Consider the following 17,139-nt stretch of genomic DNA (forward strand, 5'->3'; position numbering starts at 1 on the left):
ATTTCTCTGAAAAATTGGCACATATACACCATGGAACACTCTGCAGCCATAAAAAATGATGAGTTCATGTCCTTTTAGGGACATGGATGAAATTGGAAATCATCATTCTCAGTAAACTATCGCAAGGACAAAAAACCAAACACTGCATGTTCTCACTCATAGATGGAAACAGAACAATGAGAACACATGGACACAGGAAGGGGAACATCACACTCTGGTGACCGTTGTGGGGTGGGGGGAGGGGGAGGGATAGCATTAGGAGATATACCTAATGCTAAATGACGAGTTAATGGGTGCAGCACACCAGCATGGCACATGTATACATATGTAACTAACCTGTACATTGTGCACATGTACCCTAAAACTTAAAGTATAATAATAATAATAAAAAATCTGTTATTAATATATTTGGAAAAATTTTTAAATAAAACCACCTTTAAAAGATCTAGAGATTTTTTTTCTGTTTTTACAAATAATTGAATACACTTATTCTGCTAATAGAGGGAAAACACGTGACCATAACATGCTACGACTGTATGTATTGGGTAGAGGCAAGCACAGACTCCGCCACTGTATGATTACAGCTTTGATCTTATGCTATCTTTTCCTGTCTCAGCCAGCAGCCTAATCTTTCTCTCTCCTAAAATTGCAACATGCATATTAACAAATGTCACCAGTTATTCTTACTTTATATCCTCGTCGTTGGCAAAAATCACGACGGCCCTGGAGTTGGGGGTGTCCAGGAGCTGTTTGATAATTCTATCAAAGTCAATGGTCCTGTCTTTGCGTTCCTGGGGGATTCTCACGGACTGGGCAATGCAGAGTCCACCTGTTTAAGAAAAGAAAACATAGTGTCAATAATATTTCCACAGAGATGTCAAAGGAGCCAAGGAAGGTAGATGAGGAGGAGATTCTGAATCCTGGATATGCAATACTTCCTTGATGCTGTTGCTAAGCGAGGATGGCATAAGACATCATGCTGAGCCCTGAGATGTTGTTCGTACCTAATTCACTTTCCATGGTATTGCACGACATTCTCTTTATAGTACACTTACAAATATCTAATTATTCCCAGCAATACCAATGATATTACTTCAGAGGTGGCAGGTTTAGGCAGGAAGAAAAAGTGGCTGGGTTGAAGAAGGTTTTTAAAATGAATGTAATACCCCTTAATAACACTACAAAAAGTAAACCACAATAAAGAAACTGGAACAGGTAAAGCTCTGTGTATCTCTGTTACTTTTGTGGTGTTTGCATTCCCAGAATTTTTTTTTCCCTTTATACCCATCTCTATTTTTAAAGATCAATTCCAGTGGAATAAGTGGAATAAAACTAAAACCAAGAACATCAACTATAGTAAATCATAGCAACAAACACTTATTGACAACATACTATGTGCCCAAGCCATCATTAAATATTTTACAGATGTTATCTCATTTAGTCTTCTCAAAAATCTTATAAAGTATTTAGTATTGCTCATTTTATGTTAGGGAAAGGGAGGAATAGAGATATGTTAACTCCAAACTTGTCAGAGCCAGTATGATATTAATTGGCATTATGAATTTCAAGATGGAGAAACATGCATCAGTTTACTAAGCAATGTGTATACATCTTACTTCCCTGCTTCTTCCTTAGCAGCTGCTCCTGGATCTAGCATTTTATGAAACACACTTAAAAGCCAGCATTGATAAAAAGGGTAGAGGAAATATTTGTAGAAAAGTCCTAATGGCCGTCCAAGGGGCACAAGACCCAGGGGCAGAGACAGGTAAAAAACCTTACTCTAATGTGTAATGTGTTTAGGAGATATTTGTAATCAACAAGCTCACACCTAGAACATGGACAACTGGGTGGAAGCTTCTAGACTTCCACAAACATAGACAAATATAAAATCAAATACAAAATTAAGCCTTCATTACACTGGAATTCCAATTAGTGTTAGCTCACTCTAAGTGGCTCTCAACTTTCAGTATGCACGAAATCAACTGTGGTCCTTCTTTAAAATATAAACACCCAACAAAACTATCAATCATCTTGACCTAATTGACAACCCACACAACAGAAACGCATTTATTCTTTTCAAGCACAAATGCAATATTTATTAAGATGGACCATATTTTGAGCCATACAAATAACATTTTTAAAGCATAGAAATAATATAAAGTATTTTCTCAGAGTATAACAGAATCAAAGTAGAAATCAATAACAGAAAGATAACAAAAATATCTCCAAACACTTGGAAATTAAACAATACACTACCAAATAATCCATGGGTCAAAGAAAAGTGTCAAAGTAAATTTTAAAATATTTTGAGCTAAATATAAATGAAAGTACAATATATCAATATTTGTAAGTTACAGATAAAGCAGTGTTTAGATGGAAACATAGCATTATATGTTTATATTCAAAAAGAAGAAACATCTAAAATCAACAACCTAAACATTCACTTTAAGAGAAAATAACTGAGTAAATACCAAAAAAAAGCAGAAAGCACATAATAAAAGGTAAAGCAAAAATCAGTGAGTTTGAAAACAAATATAATAGAGAAAAACAATGAAATAAAAGCTGCATTTTTAGCAGAGCATGATTGTGAAAACCTACAGATCCATTACTCAAGAGACTGAGGAGGGAGAGTCACTTAAGCCCAGGAGTTGGAGACCAGCTGGGGCAACATAGCAAGATCCCAGCTTTTTTTTTTTTTTTTAAAGTTGTTTTTGAAAATATAAATAAAATTGATATATATGAAATGTAGACTGAGACAAAAAGGGAGAACTAACAAATGACCCTATTTAGGAATGAAAGAAGGGTAACCCTGATGATCTCATGGATATCAAAATATAATATGACGATATTAGTAATAACTCTACATTAATAAGTTCAGCTATGTAAATGATATGAAAGAATTTCTTGAAAGATACAAAGTAATAAAACTGAATGCATAGTAATCTGAATAGTCCTATGTAAATTAAAAATGCCAAACTGGTCATTTAAAAATCTTTCAGAAAATAAAGATTCAGGCTCAGATGGTTTAACTGATGAATTATCAGTGAATGAATACATAAAACATGATCTACACAATCTCTTCCAGAAAATGGAAGAAGAGAGAACATAACTCATTTTATGAGGTATTACCTAATACCTAAACCAGGAAAAGATATTACCAAACAAAAATAAAATATAGACAATATTACTTGGAACATATTTGCAAATATTCCTAAAAATATGTTAACAAAACAAATCCAGCAATGCATTTTTAAAAAGATAATACATTAAGATTGAGTGGGTTTTATTCAAAGAACAAAACGCTAACTTATTACTTGAAAAATCAATCATTATTATTTACATATTGTCAGACTAAATAAGAAAAACCATGAGCACCTTAATACATGCAGAGAAAGTACTTAACAAAATTATATGTATATATATTTATAATAACAATACTAAACTCTGTAAACTAGAATTAGAAGAGAATTTCTTTAGCCTAATAATAGGCATCTATAAAAAGCCTACAGCTAGCATCACATTTAATAGTAAGAGACCACAAGGCAAGGTTGCCCTATCCTGTTCAATACTGTACTATAAACCCTTGCCAAAATGAGGGGGGGAAAAGAAACAAACTATATACATGTTTCAAAGGAAAAAATAAAATCAGTTCTATTTATATATGACAGAGAAATCCCCCCCCCCAAAAAAAAGCTATCAAAAAATCTCCTAGAATAAGTGCCTTAAACAAGGTTGCAGGATATGAACTCAATAAACAATAGTCGATCATAGCAAGGAGCTACTGAATTTTACATTGAAACACAATGCCACTTAATAGTATCACCGAAAAACCAGTCCTGCTTAGGCAACAAAATATGTACAAGGTCTGTGTGCTGAAAACTATACAACATGGCTAAAATACATTTTTAAATGTGTAAGTAAATTCTTCCCAAATCTATCTATAGATTCAATGCTATCTAGAGCAAACTCTCACTAACATTTTTTTTATTTTATTTTTGTAGACCTCAACATCTAACTTAACATTTATATGGAAAAGTAAAGGAAATAGTCAAAACAATTCTGAAAAGTAAGAAAATTAGAGGTTCACACCACTGAAGTTTAAGACTTACTTTCAAGCTACAGGAATTAAGCAGTGTAACGTTGGTAAAAAGTATAGACGGTTGAATCAAGGGAAGAAAATAGAGGCTCAGAAGTATACCAACACAAATATAGTCAACTGATTGTTGGCTAACATGCAAAGGAACTCAAAGGAAAAAGAATAGTCTTTTCAACAAATGATGCCAAAATAATTGGATTTTCTTATGCAGAAATAATAAATCTTGCCTTATATCTTATACAGAAATTAACTCTAAATGGATAATAGACCCAAGTGTAAAATACAAAGCCAGAAAACTTTCAGAATAAAACAAAGAGAAAATCAATATGACCTTGGGTCTGGCAATGAGTTTTTGAATATAATATCTAAAGCACAATCTATAAAGAAAAACGTGATAAATTGGATTTTATGAAAACTTAAACCTTTTGTTCTGTGAAAGACAGCACTGAAAAAACGAAAGCACAAGCCAGACACTTGATTAAAAGTATATGTTTGGTAAAAGAATGTATCCAGTATATATAAATAACTCTTAAACTCAGCAATAAAAACAAACGATCAAACAGAAAAGATCTGAATTCACTTACAGAAGAGCTTGTGAAGCACATTTCTGACCCCCACTTCTAGAGATTCTTACTCAGTCAGTTTGCATAAAGCCCGTGAATTTGTAATTGGAACAGGTTCCCAGGTGATGCGGATGCTGCTAGCTTAGGGCCCACGCTGCTCTAGGTGAAACTGCTGCAGGTGGTCAGATTTTGAGGCATATTCACCTGGGTGTCTCCATATTGGTTGTAGCCTACTCAGGTAGAAGTAGAATTTGTTCAATGATATTCTAGCCAAACATTTTTTTTAGGGTGCTCTTAGGAAGGTGGCATAGAGAAAAGGAAGGAAAGGGTAAATTATTGTGCTTTGTTATAAAGCTCACAATGGTACAGAGAGCCAGCAACAGACATATCCCTGGGCAATGGCGACTACAGTCTCAATGCTATGATTCCTCCAAGTCTGGAAAGCATTATGGAGGATAGAGGGATGAAACCATCTGCAAACTGTCCTGCGACTCCTGGGGGGAAGAAATGGCTACTTTACCATCTTCTCAGCAAGAGAAGGGGTATAATTTTGGATGGAAACCCAGCTTCTCATCAGAATTCAATTACAGCTGAGTGATTAAGCAAATTGGAGCAAACTCCATTTGGCAACATGTCTAGTAGAGGGGCAGTCTGCAAACATGGATTGAGGGCTCACCCGGTGTACACTAGGGGAACCGATGTGCGGAGTTTCATGATTGCAGAATTGAGAAGCTCATCCCCTCTTACGGAGAATTGCCGGCAGGTGAGCAAAATTAAACACCTCAACAGAAGAGAGAGATTGGCTATTAAAATAGTAATGGGGAATAAACCTGTTCATAAAGCTAAAATGTAAAAACGAAAGAAAATTGGAAAACAGAGAAAGAGAAATAAACATGCTGTTTTGACCATCAGTTATTGGAAGGCTTGAATTGTACCTGCTGGAAAGACAATCCATCCCTTATTTGTCTCAGATTCCTAAGAGAATGTGGCAGGTTTAAAATTTCACTTATATTGTAAGGAGATGACTTCAACATAAACATTCAAGCCATACCAAGTGTGTCACTGTGAGACAATAATGATGGTCCCATGTACCTACCAGCAAAAAATGGAATTGTTCATGGCACACAGAAACACACACATACCTGTTATTTGAATATCAGTTAGTTTATTTCTCAGTAATGGCGATAATTCAGCACACTACATTCTCCCTCTGACACACGGAACATCTAATCAGAGTTTGATGCTGCCAGTTGGTATTGCAATTGCCAAATTAATTCACACTTTTGTGGGGAGCCAACAAGTAGGGAGAACTGGAAAGTCTCATCGTAAATGTGGCAATTGAAGAGCCATGACAGATAAGACAACTCCATTCATAGCACCTCAGCTTTCACGAGAATGTCCGCTGTCAAAGGCTTGAGAGAGTGATACATACAAGAGAGATACATACAAGCCACTGAAGTAACGAAAAGAATTTCAGAGTCCCAGAAATCAATCTGCTTCTTGATTTAGAGCTGAAAACTGGTCAGTTTTCTGTCTGCGCATGGTAGCTAGCAATCTTTAACAGCAAGAAGAATCTCAGGAATCACACCACAGATGCTTTCCAATAAAATACTTTTCTCTCCCAAATGATTATGAATTATTTTTAATCTAATAAGCAGAAACAACAGAAAACAATTTAAAGCCTGCAACTCAATCCTGAGAGAGCTGATACATAATACAGTTCTATTAATGATTCTATTATTTAGATATGCCAATTTAATTTAGCAAATATTTATTGAGACTATTATAAGAAAAGCTCACTTTTTTTTTTTTTTTTGAGACCAAGTCTCACTCTTGTCCCCCAGGCTGGAGTGCGATGGCGCGATCTCAGCTCACTGCAACCTCCGCCTCCTGGGTTCAAGCAATTCTCCTGCCTCGGCCCCCGAAGTAGCTGGGATTACAGGCGCACACCACCACACCCGGCTAATTTTTGTATTTTTAGTAGAGATGGGGTTTCACTATGTGGGCCAGGCTGGTCTAGAACTCCTGACCTCAGGTGATCCATCCGCCTCAGCCTCCCAAAAGTGCTGGGATTACAGGCGTGAGCCACTGTGTCTGGCCTCAATGTTGTTTTTGTTTTTGTTTTTGTTTAAAAAAAAAAAAGAAATAATACATGTAAGCAGTAGAAGCAGCCTTAGAATACCCACATCCAATTCTCCATTACACATGGAGAAACTGAGATCCAAAGAGTTTAACAGAGATAGTATTAATCACAGTTGAAGGACTGGGTCTCATCAGTTCTGTCTACGTGTTGATGCTATTCTAAGTACTTCTTATCTATTAACACATTCAATGATTATACCACCTTATGAGTCAGGAGAAAAACAGAGGCATTCTGAAGTTAAATAACTCACCTCAAATCACAAATTGAATAGCAGAGTAGTACTGAAGTTTTCATCTTTCAATACTTTAAGCTAAATGACAAGATAGTTATCTGTTCTCACATGCTCCACAGATTAAGAGGAGAAGAGGATACATATTATAAAAGGAGATAAAGATACATATAACATGTCTTGTTAGAGAAATCATCAAAGATTTTATAAAAGAAATTCAATTTCAAATGAGATGTTAAATGTCTGTGAAAGGACGGATACTTAATGGAGGGAGGAGACGGGTCAACTTTAAAAGGTCAAGGTCATTGTGAATAAGACTGTCCAATCCTCCTGTATTAGTGTGTTTTCACACTGCTGACAAAAACATACCCAAGACTCCATAATTTATAAAGAAAAAGAGCTTTAATGAACTCACAGTTCCACATGGCTGGGGAGGCCTCACGATCATGGCAGAAGGCAGAAAGCACATATTACATGGCAGCACACAAGAATAAAAATGAGAACCAAGCGAAATGGGTTTCCTTTTAAAAACCATCAGATCTCCTGAGACTTATTCACCACCATGAGAACAGTATGGGGGAACTGCCCCCATGATTCAATTATCTCCCACTGGGTCCCTCCCACAACATGTGGGAATTATGGGAGCTACAATTCAAGAGGAGATTTGGGTGGGAACACAGCCAAACCATATCACCTCCATTTCCCCTCCCATCTTTGCTGATAGATTCCTGGTTTTAGGGTGGTGAGGTATCCAGTCCCATACAACCACTCATCACTGATCACAGTCAAAAGGGGTCAAGTATGTTTCCCAATCTCCCAGCCTCTTTTCAAGTACAAATAATCATGTGACACACAAAACAGACAGAAATTCCCTGGAGTCAGTTCTGGGAAAAATTTTACTCCCTTGGTAAAAATAGACAGACGGAGGGATTGAGAGAGACAGAGAGAGAGAGAGAAAGCTGGCAGGACTTTTCCTCTAGCCCTGTATATATTATGATGTCTGCACTATTACTGTTCTCTCGGCACCACTAGGCCACAGCAAAAGGATGACCAACTGCTTAAAACTGGTAAACCAGAAAAAGAGAGAGAACCAGAGTCCCTGATGTCATGCATCATTGAGCAGAATAAATACTGTTAGCACCCACCTACTTTCTGATATGGGAGAAAATGAAACACCTTTTCATGTCAGCTCGCAGCAGTCAGTTTTCTCTTATTTGCAACTGAACATAGTCCTAAATGATCTTTGCCTCAAAACATTCCAAGCTCAGTATAGAAGGACGAGAAAATTCCTGAATATTAAAAAAAAAAAAGTCAAGAAAATTACAAAGCTAAAGAGTCCCAAGGAATCACTGCTGCAGTGAGGATGCTGGGAAGACGGTGTGGCTGGCACCTGCATGGATTTGTGGACAAGATTGTTAGGTGAGAGAGGGAGACAGAGTGGAACAGTGTAAATGGCCGCAAAGAAACTGGAACAGCACCTGGGGGTGGGGAGGGTTGGACAAAGATTTTGGTGATAAAGGCACTGAGAGTTAAGAGTACAGGGTTCTTGATCTTTCTTAGCCTCTAGCTCTCTGTGTGATCTTTGACACATCCATACCCCTTTCTAGATTGCCAAGGGAGAGAGAGGAAAGAAAGAAGGTAGCAAGCAAGGACAGATGAACACCCCCAAAAGTGTTCAGCAGCCAGAATGTAGAGAGCATTTTGGGGAACATGGAGAGATAAGCATGGTTGCAGTAAAGTATAATAAATAGCAGAGGTTATGCTGGTGGGGTTGGGGTGGAAGTACACAAGACTTCCTAAGACAAACCACAGGAAACTGAATGCTTAGATAAAAAATTCTCTGTCCCCTGCCAGTGAGGACCACACCTCTCATTCTGAGCAGAATGTATGTGCTATCTGCACATGCTAATGAGATGTGAATCCATCATATCTTTCAGCCAAGAAATGTTGAACAGCAAGTCTCTATAAAATGTATTCAGGAATTTTGTCATTTTATCTCAGGCAATATTTTGCCTGAGAAACATTTGTATTATACTTTGGGACATGTTGAGGTTTAAAGCAATCTTGGACAAAGCTATATGCATGTTAGCTGACTTAACCTTAAAATCTAGGAACTAAAAGAACACTTAGAACAACCCTTCCATTTTACAGATGGTGAAATTGTTCCAGAAAGGGGAAATGATTGAGCAACTCTGCATCAGAGCTGAGGCTGCAATTAAGTTTTATTGATTTCTCATGTCATATTCCTTTACTTTGTGTTGATACTTTGTGAGTTACTTTCTTTGCCATTTTTAGATTCATGTATTCATTTAAAAATATTTATTAAGCAACTTTCATATTTCAGACATTCTTTTAGTTGCTGTGAGGGGGATATAGAAATTAACATAAAATACTAATAAGATAACTTTTCTTTTTTATTTTTATTTTTATTTTTTTATTATACTTTAAGTTCTAGGGTACATGTGCACAACATGCAGGTTTGTTACATATGTATACATGTGCCATGTTGGTGTGCTGCACTCATTAACTCATCATTTACATCAGGTATTTCTCCTAATGATATCCCTCTCCCCTCCCCCCATCCCACAACAGGCCATGGTGTGTGATGTTCCCCTTCCTGTGTCCATGTGTTCTCATTCTTCAATTCCCACCTATAAGTGAGAATATGTGGTGTTTGGTGTTTTGTCCCTGTGATAGTTTGCTGAGAATGATGGTTTCCAGTTTCATCCATGTCCCTACAAAGGACATGAACTCATTCTTTTTTATGGCTGCATAGTATTCCATGGAGTATATGTGCCACATTTTCTTAATCCAGTCTATCATTGATGGACATTTGGGTTGGTTCCAAGTCTTTGCTGTTGTGAATAGTGCTGCAATAAACATATATGTGCATGTGTCTTTATAGCAGCATGATTTATAATCCTTTGGGTATATACCCAGTAATGGGATGGCTGGGTCAAATGGTATTTCTAGTTCTAGATCCTTGAGGAATCGCCACACTATTTTCCACAATGGTTGAACCAGTTTACTTTTCTTTTTAATTCCCTTTCAAGACTATAATGACCTCTGCAAATGATCTAAGCTTAGATGACAAACAAAATCCCAATAAGAAACACCACGTTCTTTTCAACAGCTGGTATCTTGGCAGGTCATGAGTGGGTTACTCAAGTTTGTGCTCTAATTCAACTAAAAATTGGTTGAATTTTACAGTCACTGGTTTTCCCTGTGATTTGAACAGGCTTGGCAGTCAGAATCAATTGTCACTGGTCTCCAAGCAGATTCTCTGTAAGAATGTCCCACTATGCATCCTTGGACAATAAAAAGGAGGTCAATTCATGAGGTTAAAACATGGCAGGTATTTACAAGTGACGGTTCTCATTTCTTCAGTCTCACCTGGATGTATACGGGGAAATAGAAGCAGGCATTTTTATCATTCCTTTTAAGTAATGAAAATTAGGGGATGATAGGATAACATGTCCACGTGGGATCCATCCAGAAAACTTCAAATCAGTGGGATTTTAGAGCAGGCATATACATACACTATTTCATTACACTTCTAAGACAGTGGTTCTCAGGATATTATCAGACCTTTGTGAATTATCTAGTAATTGGTGTGTACATTTCTTACAGTACTATACTACAGTAGTTTTAAAAATCATCTATATACTACTACTTTCCATTAATAATTTAATAAGTTCTTGTGGCATTCTTCATTGCTTCTTTCACTAAAGTCACATCTCTCCCCAATAATAACTGCTTTTATTGGTTCCAAAGCATTTTTAATGCCTCCATTCTTATTTGAACACTGCCACATAATACCAGAGATAGACAGAAGTGGGGGTATGGGTCCACTTTACAAATGAGATGACTGGAGCTTGGAACATAGATTTGTCCAATGCTACATAGCTAAACACAAGACCAGGGCAAAAATTGAGAAACATGACCCTCATCTAGAGCTATGTTCCTACCAGTTCTTATAAATTCTGATACGATTTCCTTCACTTCCTACCTCTCACTCTTTCCTGCATCACATTCCTATCAATGAGTCAATAAAACAGAATAAATAGAAAGTTTGTAACTCCAGTGTGGTATTCTAGGCTATCAAAGTCATCTGAATGGTAAAAAAAAAAATTTAACTCATTTGTAATAGCATCTTTTCATTTGGTGAATTAGTGCCAGATATTTTACCCCAACTCATCCAGAGAAACAAATACATCTCCCTTTGTATATCCTTAAAGGAGAGGGATTGAGTCTTTATCCTGTCAGTAGGAATGGGTATAACATATATTCAGATCTCTAGGCTTGTTACATATGGTAAATGTAATGTTTAAATACACAGAATTTAACTTTGTAAAGAAATATAAAGAAAACATTACTGTCATATGATTATAATATCAATTTGGATAACAGCTTGCCACATTAGATATCAAAATTACAGTTATAAAACCTGATTAGTCTTCATTGAACTAGGGACCTCTGCATGCTAAATGATAAATTGAGCTTTAAGAATTGTGCTATTTTTCAGCATCTTTATCTGCAGCTCTTTTTCCTCTTACCTTTAGTGTCTCTGCTAAGATACATTAGTCCCGCAGCAAACTATTACCTCTCTTAAGACTTGAAAGAGTACACATATCAATTAGAGCAATTTTTTTTAAAATTTGAGATTTATCATTGTTAAGGAAATCTTGCTATTTATCGGTATGTATGTCCCAAAGCAAATAAGTGGAAACAAATGAATCCAGCTTTTAGTGGCTTAAAAAAATGTGTCACTCTCATCATTTTTCAGAAAGTCCAGAGAAAATTATTCCCCTTCTTACTCAGGAGTGAAATATTTAAGACTTTTATGAGTTACGCTTCTTAAGTACAACAGGTAAACAAAGATGCTAGTTAACATCACATTCTTCATCTCTGGGATCAAAGCAGATGACTTTGGGTAAATGCTTCCCAAGTCCCAGAAGATCGATTGAGTTGTTAACAATAGAGGGCAAAGAGTTCATTGAGTTTTCTAAGTGTATGAGATAAAACAAGACATTTGAAGCAGATTTCTCCATCTTCCAATTTACTGGCTTTCTCTTGAAGTCTTGCTCATCCTCTTTCTGTTTTCTTTAGAGAATTCCAACAGAAGTCAAGTCACAAAAGTGGCTACCAAGCTTAAGAATTCAATACTTAGGTTCTTAGATCATACCTGAGAGTTTGAAAGATTTTTCTGCAGTAAATATCTCCAGATGACGTTAGTATACTTATTTGCAAAATAGATGTGAGCTTACTGGCAGAATTATTCTGAAAACAGCTTTATTTATCTCTATCTATGGGATCAACCATGCCAGTTTTTGGAGGTGGAAGGGGAGCAATTTTTCTGTCCAGGAATCAGGAAACAGATTCAGCTCCAGCCATCGCCCAAGTAATTTACCCCAAACTGTGCCTGATAAAGCCAAAGTCCTATCTAAGATGATGCTAACTGTTCATTTTAAGCCAATGTAACATTATTTTTGCCACAGGATTTGCTAATATATTTGTCTTTTGTGGCATATTCAATGATACTGTGTTTTGATAATAGCCATGAAAGATTTTTCATTCTCAAAAACAGAGTGTACTCAAAAGAGGAATAAATAAAATCATACCTTTAATGACCTCAATATAAATTTGATCAACCATTTGCGACAGTCTTGAAAGAAAAGAGTAAGAGATATGCATGCAGATATCCTTAAATTCTAGAAAGAGACACAAGTGATTGAATAAAACATGACCAGTTTTTAACGCCTTACGTTTGGGGTCACAAAAAAATTCAAAAAGAAAGAATAAGAGAGGATAAGACATTATTTTCACCTCTGTCATTACATATTCAAAGGGTTATTGAAATTTAGTAAATGAAATAAAAATTAATGAGAAGGCTATGTTCTATGCATAAAAATAAAACCAATGCTTTTGAAGTAGCTGAATCTGCAAATCATTTGCTCCTGATAAACAGCATTTCACATTAGCATCAGAGCAACACCCACAAGAAAAGAATGTGAGAGGTGAATATTTGTGGATATCATATAATTTCTATCCAGAGTACAACAAGTCAGAAATCACATGAAGCTCAGGTTTACCAATTGGCCCGACAAATGCCAAATTACATTTTGAAATGTAATTACTCAAAACTGTATGTTAAATATTTAATGCAAAATATTAAGAAAAATATGTAATCTTGTAATAATGAATATGGGTTTTAATTTAGGTTACACTAAGCAATCACCTTTATGATTATGAGTTTTGAGCATTAAGCTAGCTCTGGCAAATTTCCTTCCCATGATGGGAAAGTACAGGTTTCTTCTCATTCAAACATCGTAATTAGAGACTAGGATCATAGCTGGGTTGCTACCTATTTGACAATGCTGTGAGTTAAAGAAATCAAAGGAATGCACATAATCATCCAGATTTAAAGTGATTTGCTATATTCATATGTGGTGTGTGGACTCAACCCACATTATCTGCTAATGATGCCCCATGAACTTAAGCTCCAAAAACTCTATCCACCCACACTAAAATCACGTTTGGGCTTCAGAAATCAAGAGATAAATTAGAAGGAAAAAATTCATAAATAAATATGATAAGTAGAACAGTGGAAAGGCATAAAGAACCAAGAACCTTCTTTTCCTCTCAGATCAAGGTTAGAGGTCACTTACCAATAGACAATTGGCATCACAGTGCAACCAAGAGGGCAAAAAACTATTTGGTAGGTAGAGGCATCCTAGAATGCACACATTCTGGCCTGGCCCTCAAGGAATAGAAGAGTTTATGTGGATGTTGAGAGTATATGCACACTGTAACATACAACACTTTATCCCCAGTCTGGAGTTCCTCTATTACCTGTACTTTTTTGGACAACCACCCCTTATAATTTATCATTTTGTGCTCTCAAAAGAGAAGGCACACTAATAATAACGTTGGGAGGTTTACTACATATTAAGCCCTATTTGATTGTCATGTATGATCTTCATTCAATAAAACACACAATAACACCACAGGTTTGATTGGAGACACACTGGGATGGGGGTGGTTAGAATGATCAGGCAGTAAGAGGTGCACTCTCTGTAGGGGGGTTTTAAAAAGAAACAACTAAAAGCCATCTGCCTTTTATCTTAATCATGTAATAGTAATTCTAAACAACATCAGGGGAAAAATACTATTCTTCTAAAAATCTTTTGTTGGTCTAAGTTAGGAGTCAGCAAACCTTTTCTGTAAAGTGGCAGATAGTGAATATTTGAGACTTTGCAGGCTATGGTCTCTTTCACGGCTGCTGAACTCTGTTGTAGCCCAAATCTGCCAACTGCCCTGGACAACACAGAGGCAAATGATCATTTCAAAAAAATAAAATTTACAATGATAAGCAGCTGGATAAATGTAACCTGCTGGTCAAAGTTTTCTCATTTCTAATATAAGTTCTAAATAACTGCTGCAGTAACTATTAAGTTTTAGTAATATATGCATAAGCTTCAAATTAGCATCATTTTTATTGGGTATCCTTTAATAAGCATTGTATTTTATAGGGAAGTGAACTCAGAGAACTCCAAAATGTTTAATTTCATGATTATTATTGAAAATACTTTTGTAATATAGAGGTGGGAGCTGATATAAAATGACTTTAGTTCATAGTATGCCCCCAAGTAAACAATAGTTTTGTTTTATAAATGAACATAGGAAAGTGAAAAATGATTTGCCCAAGACCAAGCAGTAGATAAATTAAGCCTAATTTCAAAACTAGTTTTAATAATAAAACAAAAATATTTAACTCCCTCATGATAAACAAAATATAACAACAGCCATGGCTTGGAGTAAACCCGAGTCAGAGAATGAAAATTTAGCCTTAGGTTTCTTACCCAGTGCTCTATTGAATGTTGATTAAATTTACATTGTGATAAAGAGGCAAGATAAATTTATAATTCATCCCGTCTAAATTTCCCAAACTATTAATATATCTCTCCATTCATAGCAGATGACATATTTCATCCTATTCATTATGTGATATTCTGTTGACATTTTGAATTGATCTATTTATCTTGATTGTTAGTATTGATTGTCTGTACTAGTGTGCAGATCCAAGAGAGCTCATGTATACACACACACACACACACACACACGAGTGAGCATGCACACCCCACACACCCCTAACTCCTGAAGCCAAACACTCTGGTACTTTGGTAATCAGCATTTGTAACTACGCATGTATCTGTGATTATGAGTATTGTGATTTCTACTTAGCTAATTAAATCTGAAAAATTAGTGTGTTTCTCTCAATTTTCTTCAAAGCTTATTTTTCTATCACAATTTAATTGAGTTATTAGGCTGCAATTGAGACAAATTAAGATTCTTGATGATGTTTTCCTCTCTCAGTAAAGATATTGACACTGCTGTTCCAGTTATATTTGAACTGTCACTTTGCAAAGTTATAGACAGCACTTTTAATTAAAACACCTAATCTTCTGAATTGGTTTGATATATATGTTGTTTGAATCAGCTTTCAAATGAAATTGGATTTATTAGAATTTTAAAATAAAATATCGGGCCAGAAACCCCATTTATTTTCTTTTTAAAGCCTGCTTAAGTGTTTTATGTATGTCAATAATTCTTCTTTGTGAATTTTTTAACTGCCCATAAAGTCCATGTGTAGAACTTTAAAGAATTTTTCAATGATTTGGCTCAAGTAGGTAATAATTGTGTAGTAATTCCTCTGAAATGACATTCTTGATGAAAGCATTTTTGTGCTATATAATGCCTCCAAAGTCTTTAAATTCAACTCTTCTTTATCCAATCAAAACCCCCTCCAAATCTTTCTCCTTGGTTTACATTGAACGGAAAATCTTAACTTATAATTCTTTCAATTGTTTAGTGTCTATTTCCAAAGCAGTCTTTCATACCCATTCCCATGAGAGGTCTTATCTTTTTATACTATTTATTTGTTTGAACAGAACTTTGGTGCTTGCAGTTATTTTTAATAATAATAATAATAACAGCAACCTCAATCAAAACCTTAAATGAGCATTTAGCATGCCAGGCTTTGCATTAGCTACTTTATATGCATTATCTAACTCAAACTCATAAAAATGTTTACAAGGTTGAAACTACTCTTGCCTTCATTTTAAGGATGAGAAAACCCAAGCACAAGGAGGTTAAATACCTTTCTCTCTGAGTCACACAGCTAGGAAGTGTCCAGTGCCAGCATTCTAACCTAGACTGTCTGACTCTAGACCCATGGTCTTCACCATTCTCTACAACTCAGAACTTCAAAACTAATGTTAGAGAGATTAAAATCGAGGTCATGTCACTAGCAAGCAGTAGACTTAAGATGTGAAAATAGGTTTCCCAATAAACCAAGCAGAACTGAAATAGAAGAGTAATCTGATCTGCCTAAATTAAAGTTACTTAATATTAGGCCCAATGATAAAAACTTAGTCTTAAATCTCGAAGCCCAGGGCTCCACTGTTGGTTAATCCTTGGATAGAATGGAAAGGATAAATGTAAATTCCTCTGGTGCACATTTTTCAAACGAGTTCCTCTCTTCTGGGAGATCTTAATAAAAGGGTACTGCGATCAAACACATTTGGGGAACATCCCACAGTATATATCACTGTTGATGTTTCATAATACAGCTTTAATATATTAAACATTTTGAGAAGCACTGCAAAAAAGACACAATCTTAATTAGGTCTAATCAACATTACCTACATTTGTTAAGTCACAGATCCTATTTGTGGTAGGCAGAATAATGGCACCCTACTGATGCCCACCCCTTAATCCTCAGAATCTATAAGCGTGTTACCTTACATGACAAAGGGGAAATAAGGTTGCAAATGAAATTAAGGTTGCTAATCACCCTACTTTGACATGTGAGAGTATTCTGGATGATCTAGTGATGACAAGGGTCATTACCAGTGACAGAGAAGCAAGAGGGTCAGAATCAGAGAGACAGATTTGAAGATGCTGCACTGCCAGCTTTGTGGATAGATGAGAGCCATGAGCCAAGGCATAGCAGCAGCCTCTACAATCTGGAAAAGGCAAGAAAATAATTCTCAAGAGTTTCGAGGAGGAATGTATCCCCACCGACATGTTGATTTTAGACCACTGA

The 17,139-nt window shown here is 35.9% G+C and overlaps 1 protein-coding gene across 4 annotated transcripts in view; it reads right to left on the reverse strand.

Moving 5' to 3' along the window:
* The window catches only part of GRM7 (glutamate metabotropic receptor 7), an 884,465-nt gene that overhangs the window by 441,195 nt on the left and 426,131 nt on the right, over positions 1-17,139 (reverse strand). For all 4 annotated transcript variants that reach the window (XR_008523197.2, XM_024243985.3, NM_001131533.1 and 1 more), the window contains 1 exon segment: positions 688-829. Coding sequence is in view for 3 of the 4 variants with exons in the window: in XM_024243985.3 (XP_024099753.1) it covers positions 688-829 (142 nt within the window). In the remaining variant the exon portion in view is untranslated.

This window comes from Pongo abelii, chromosome 2 (assembly GCF_028885655.2).
Source record: "Pongo abelii isolate AG06213 chromosome 2, NHGRI_mPonAbe1-v2.0_pri, whole genome shotgun sequence".
NCBI classification, from domain to species: Eukaryota; Metazoa; Chordata; class Mammalia; order Primates; family Hominidae; genus Pongo; species Pongo abelii.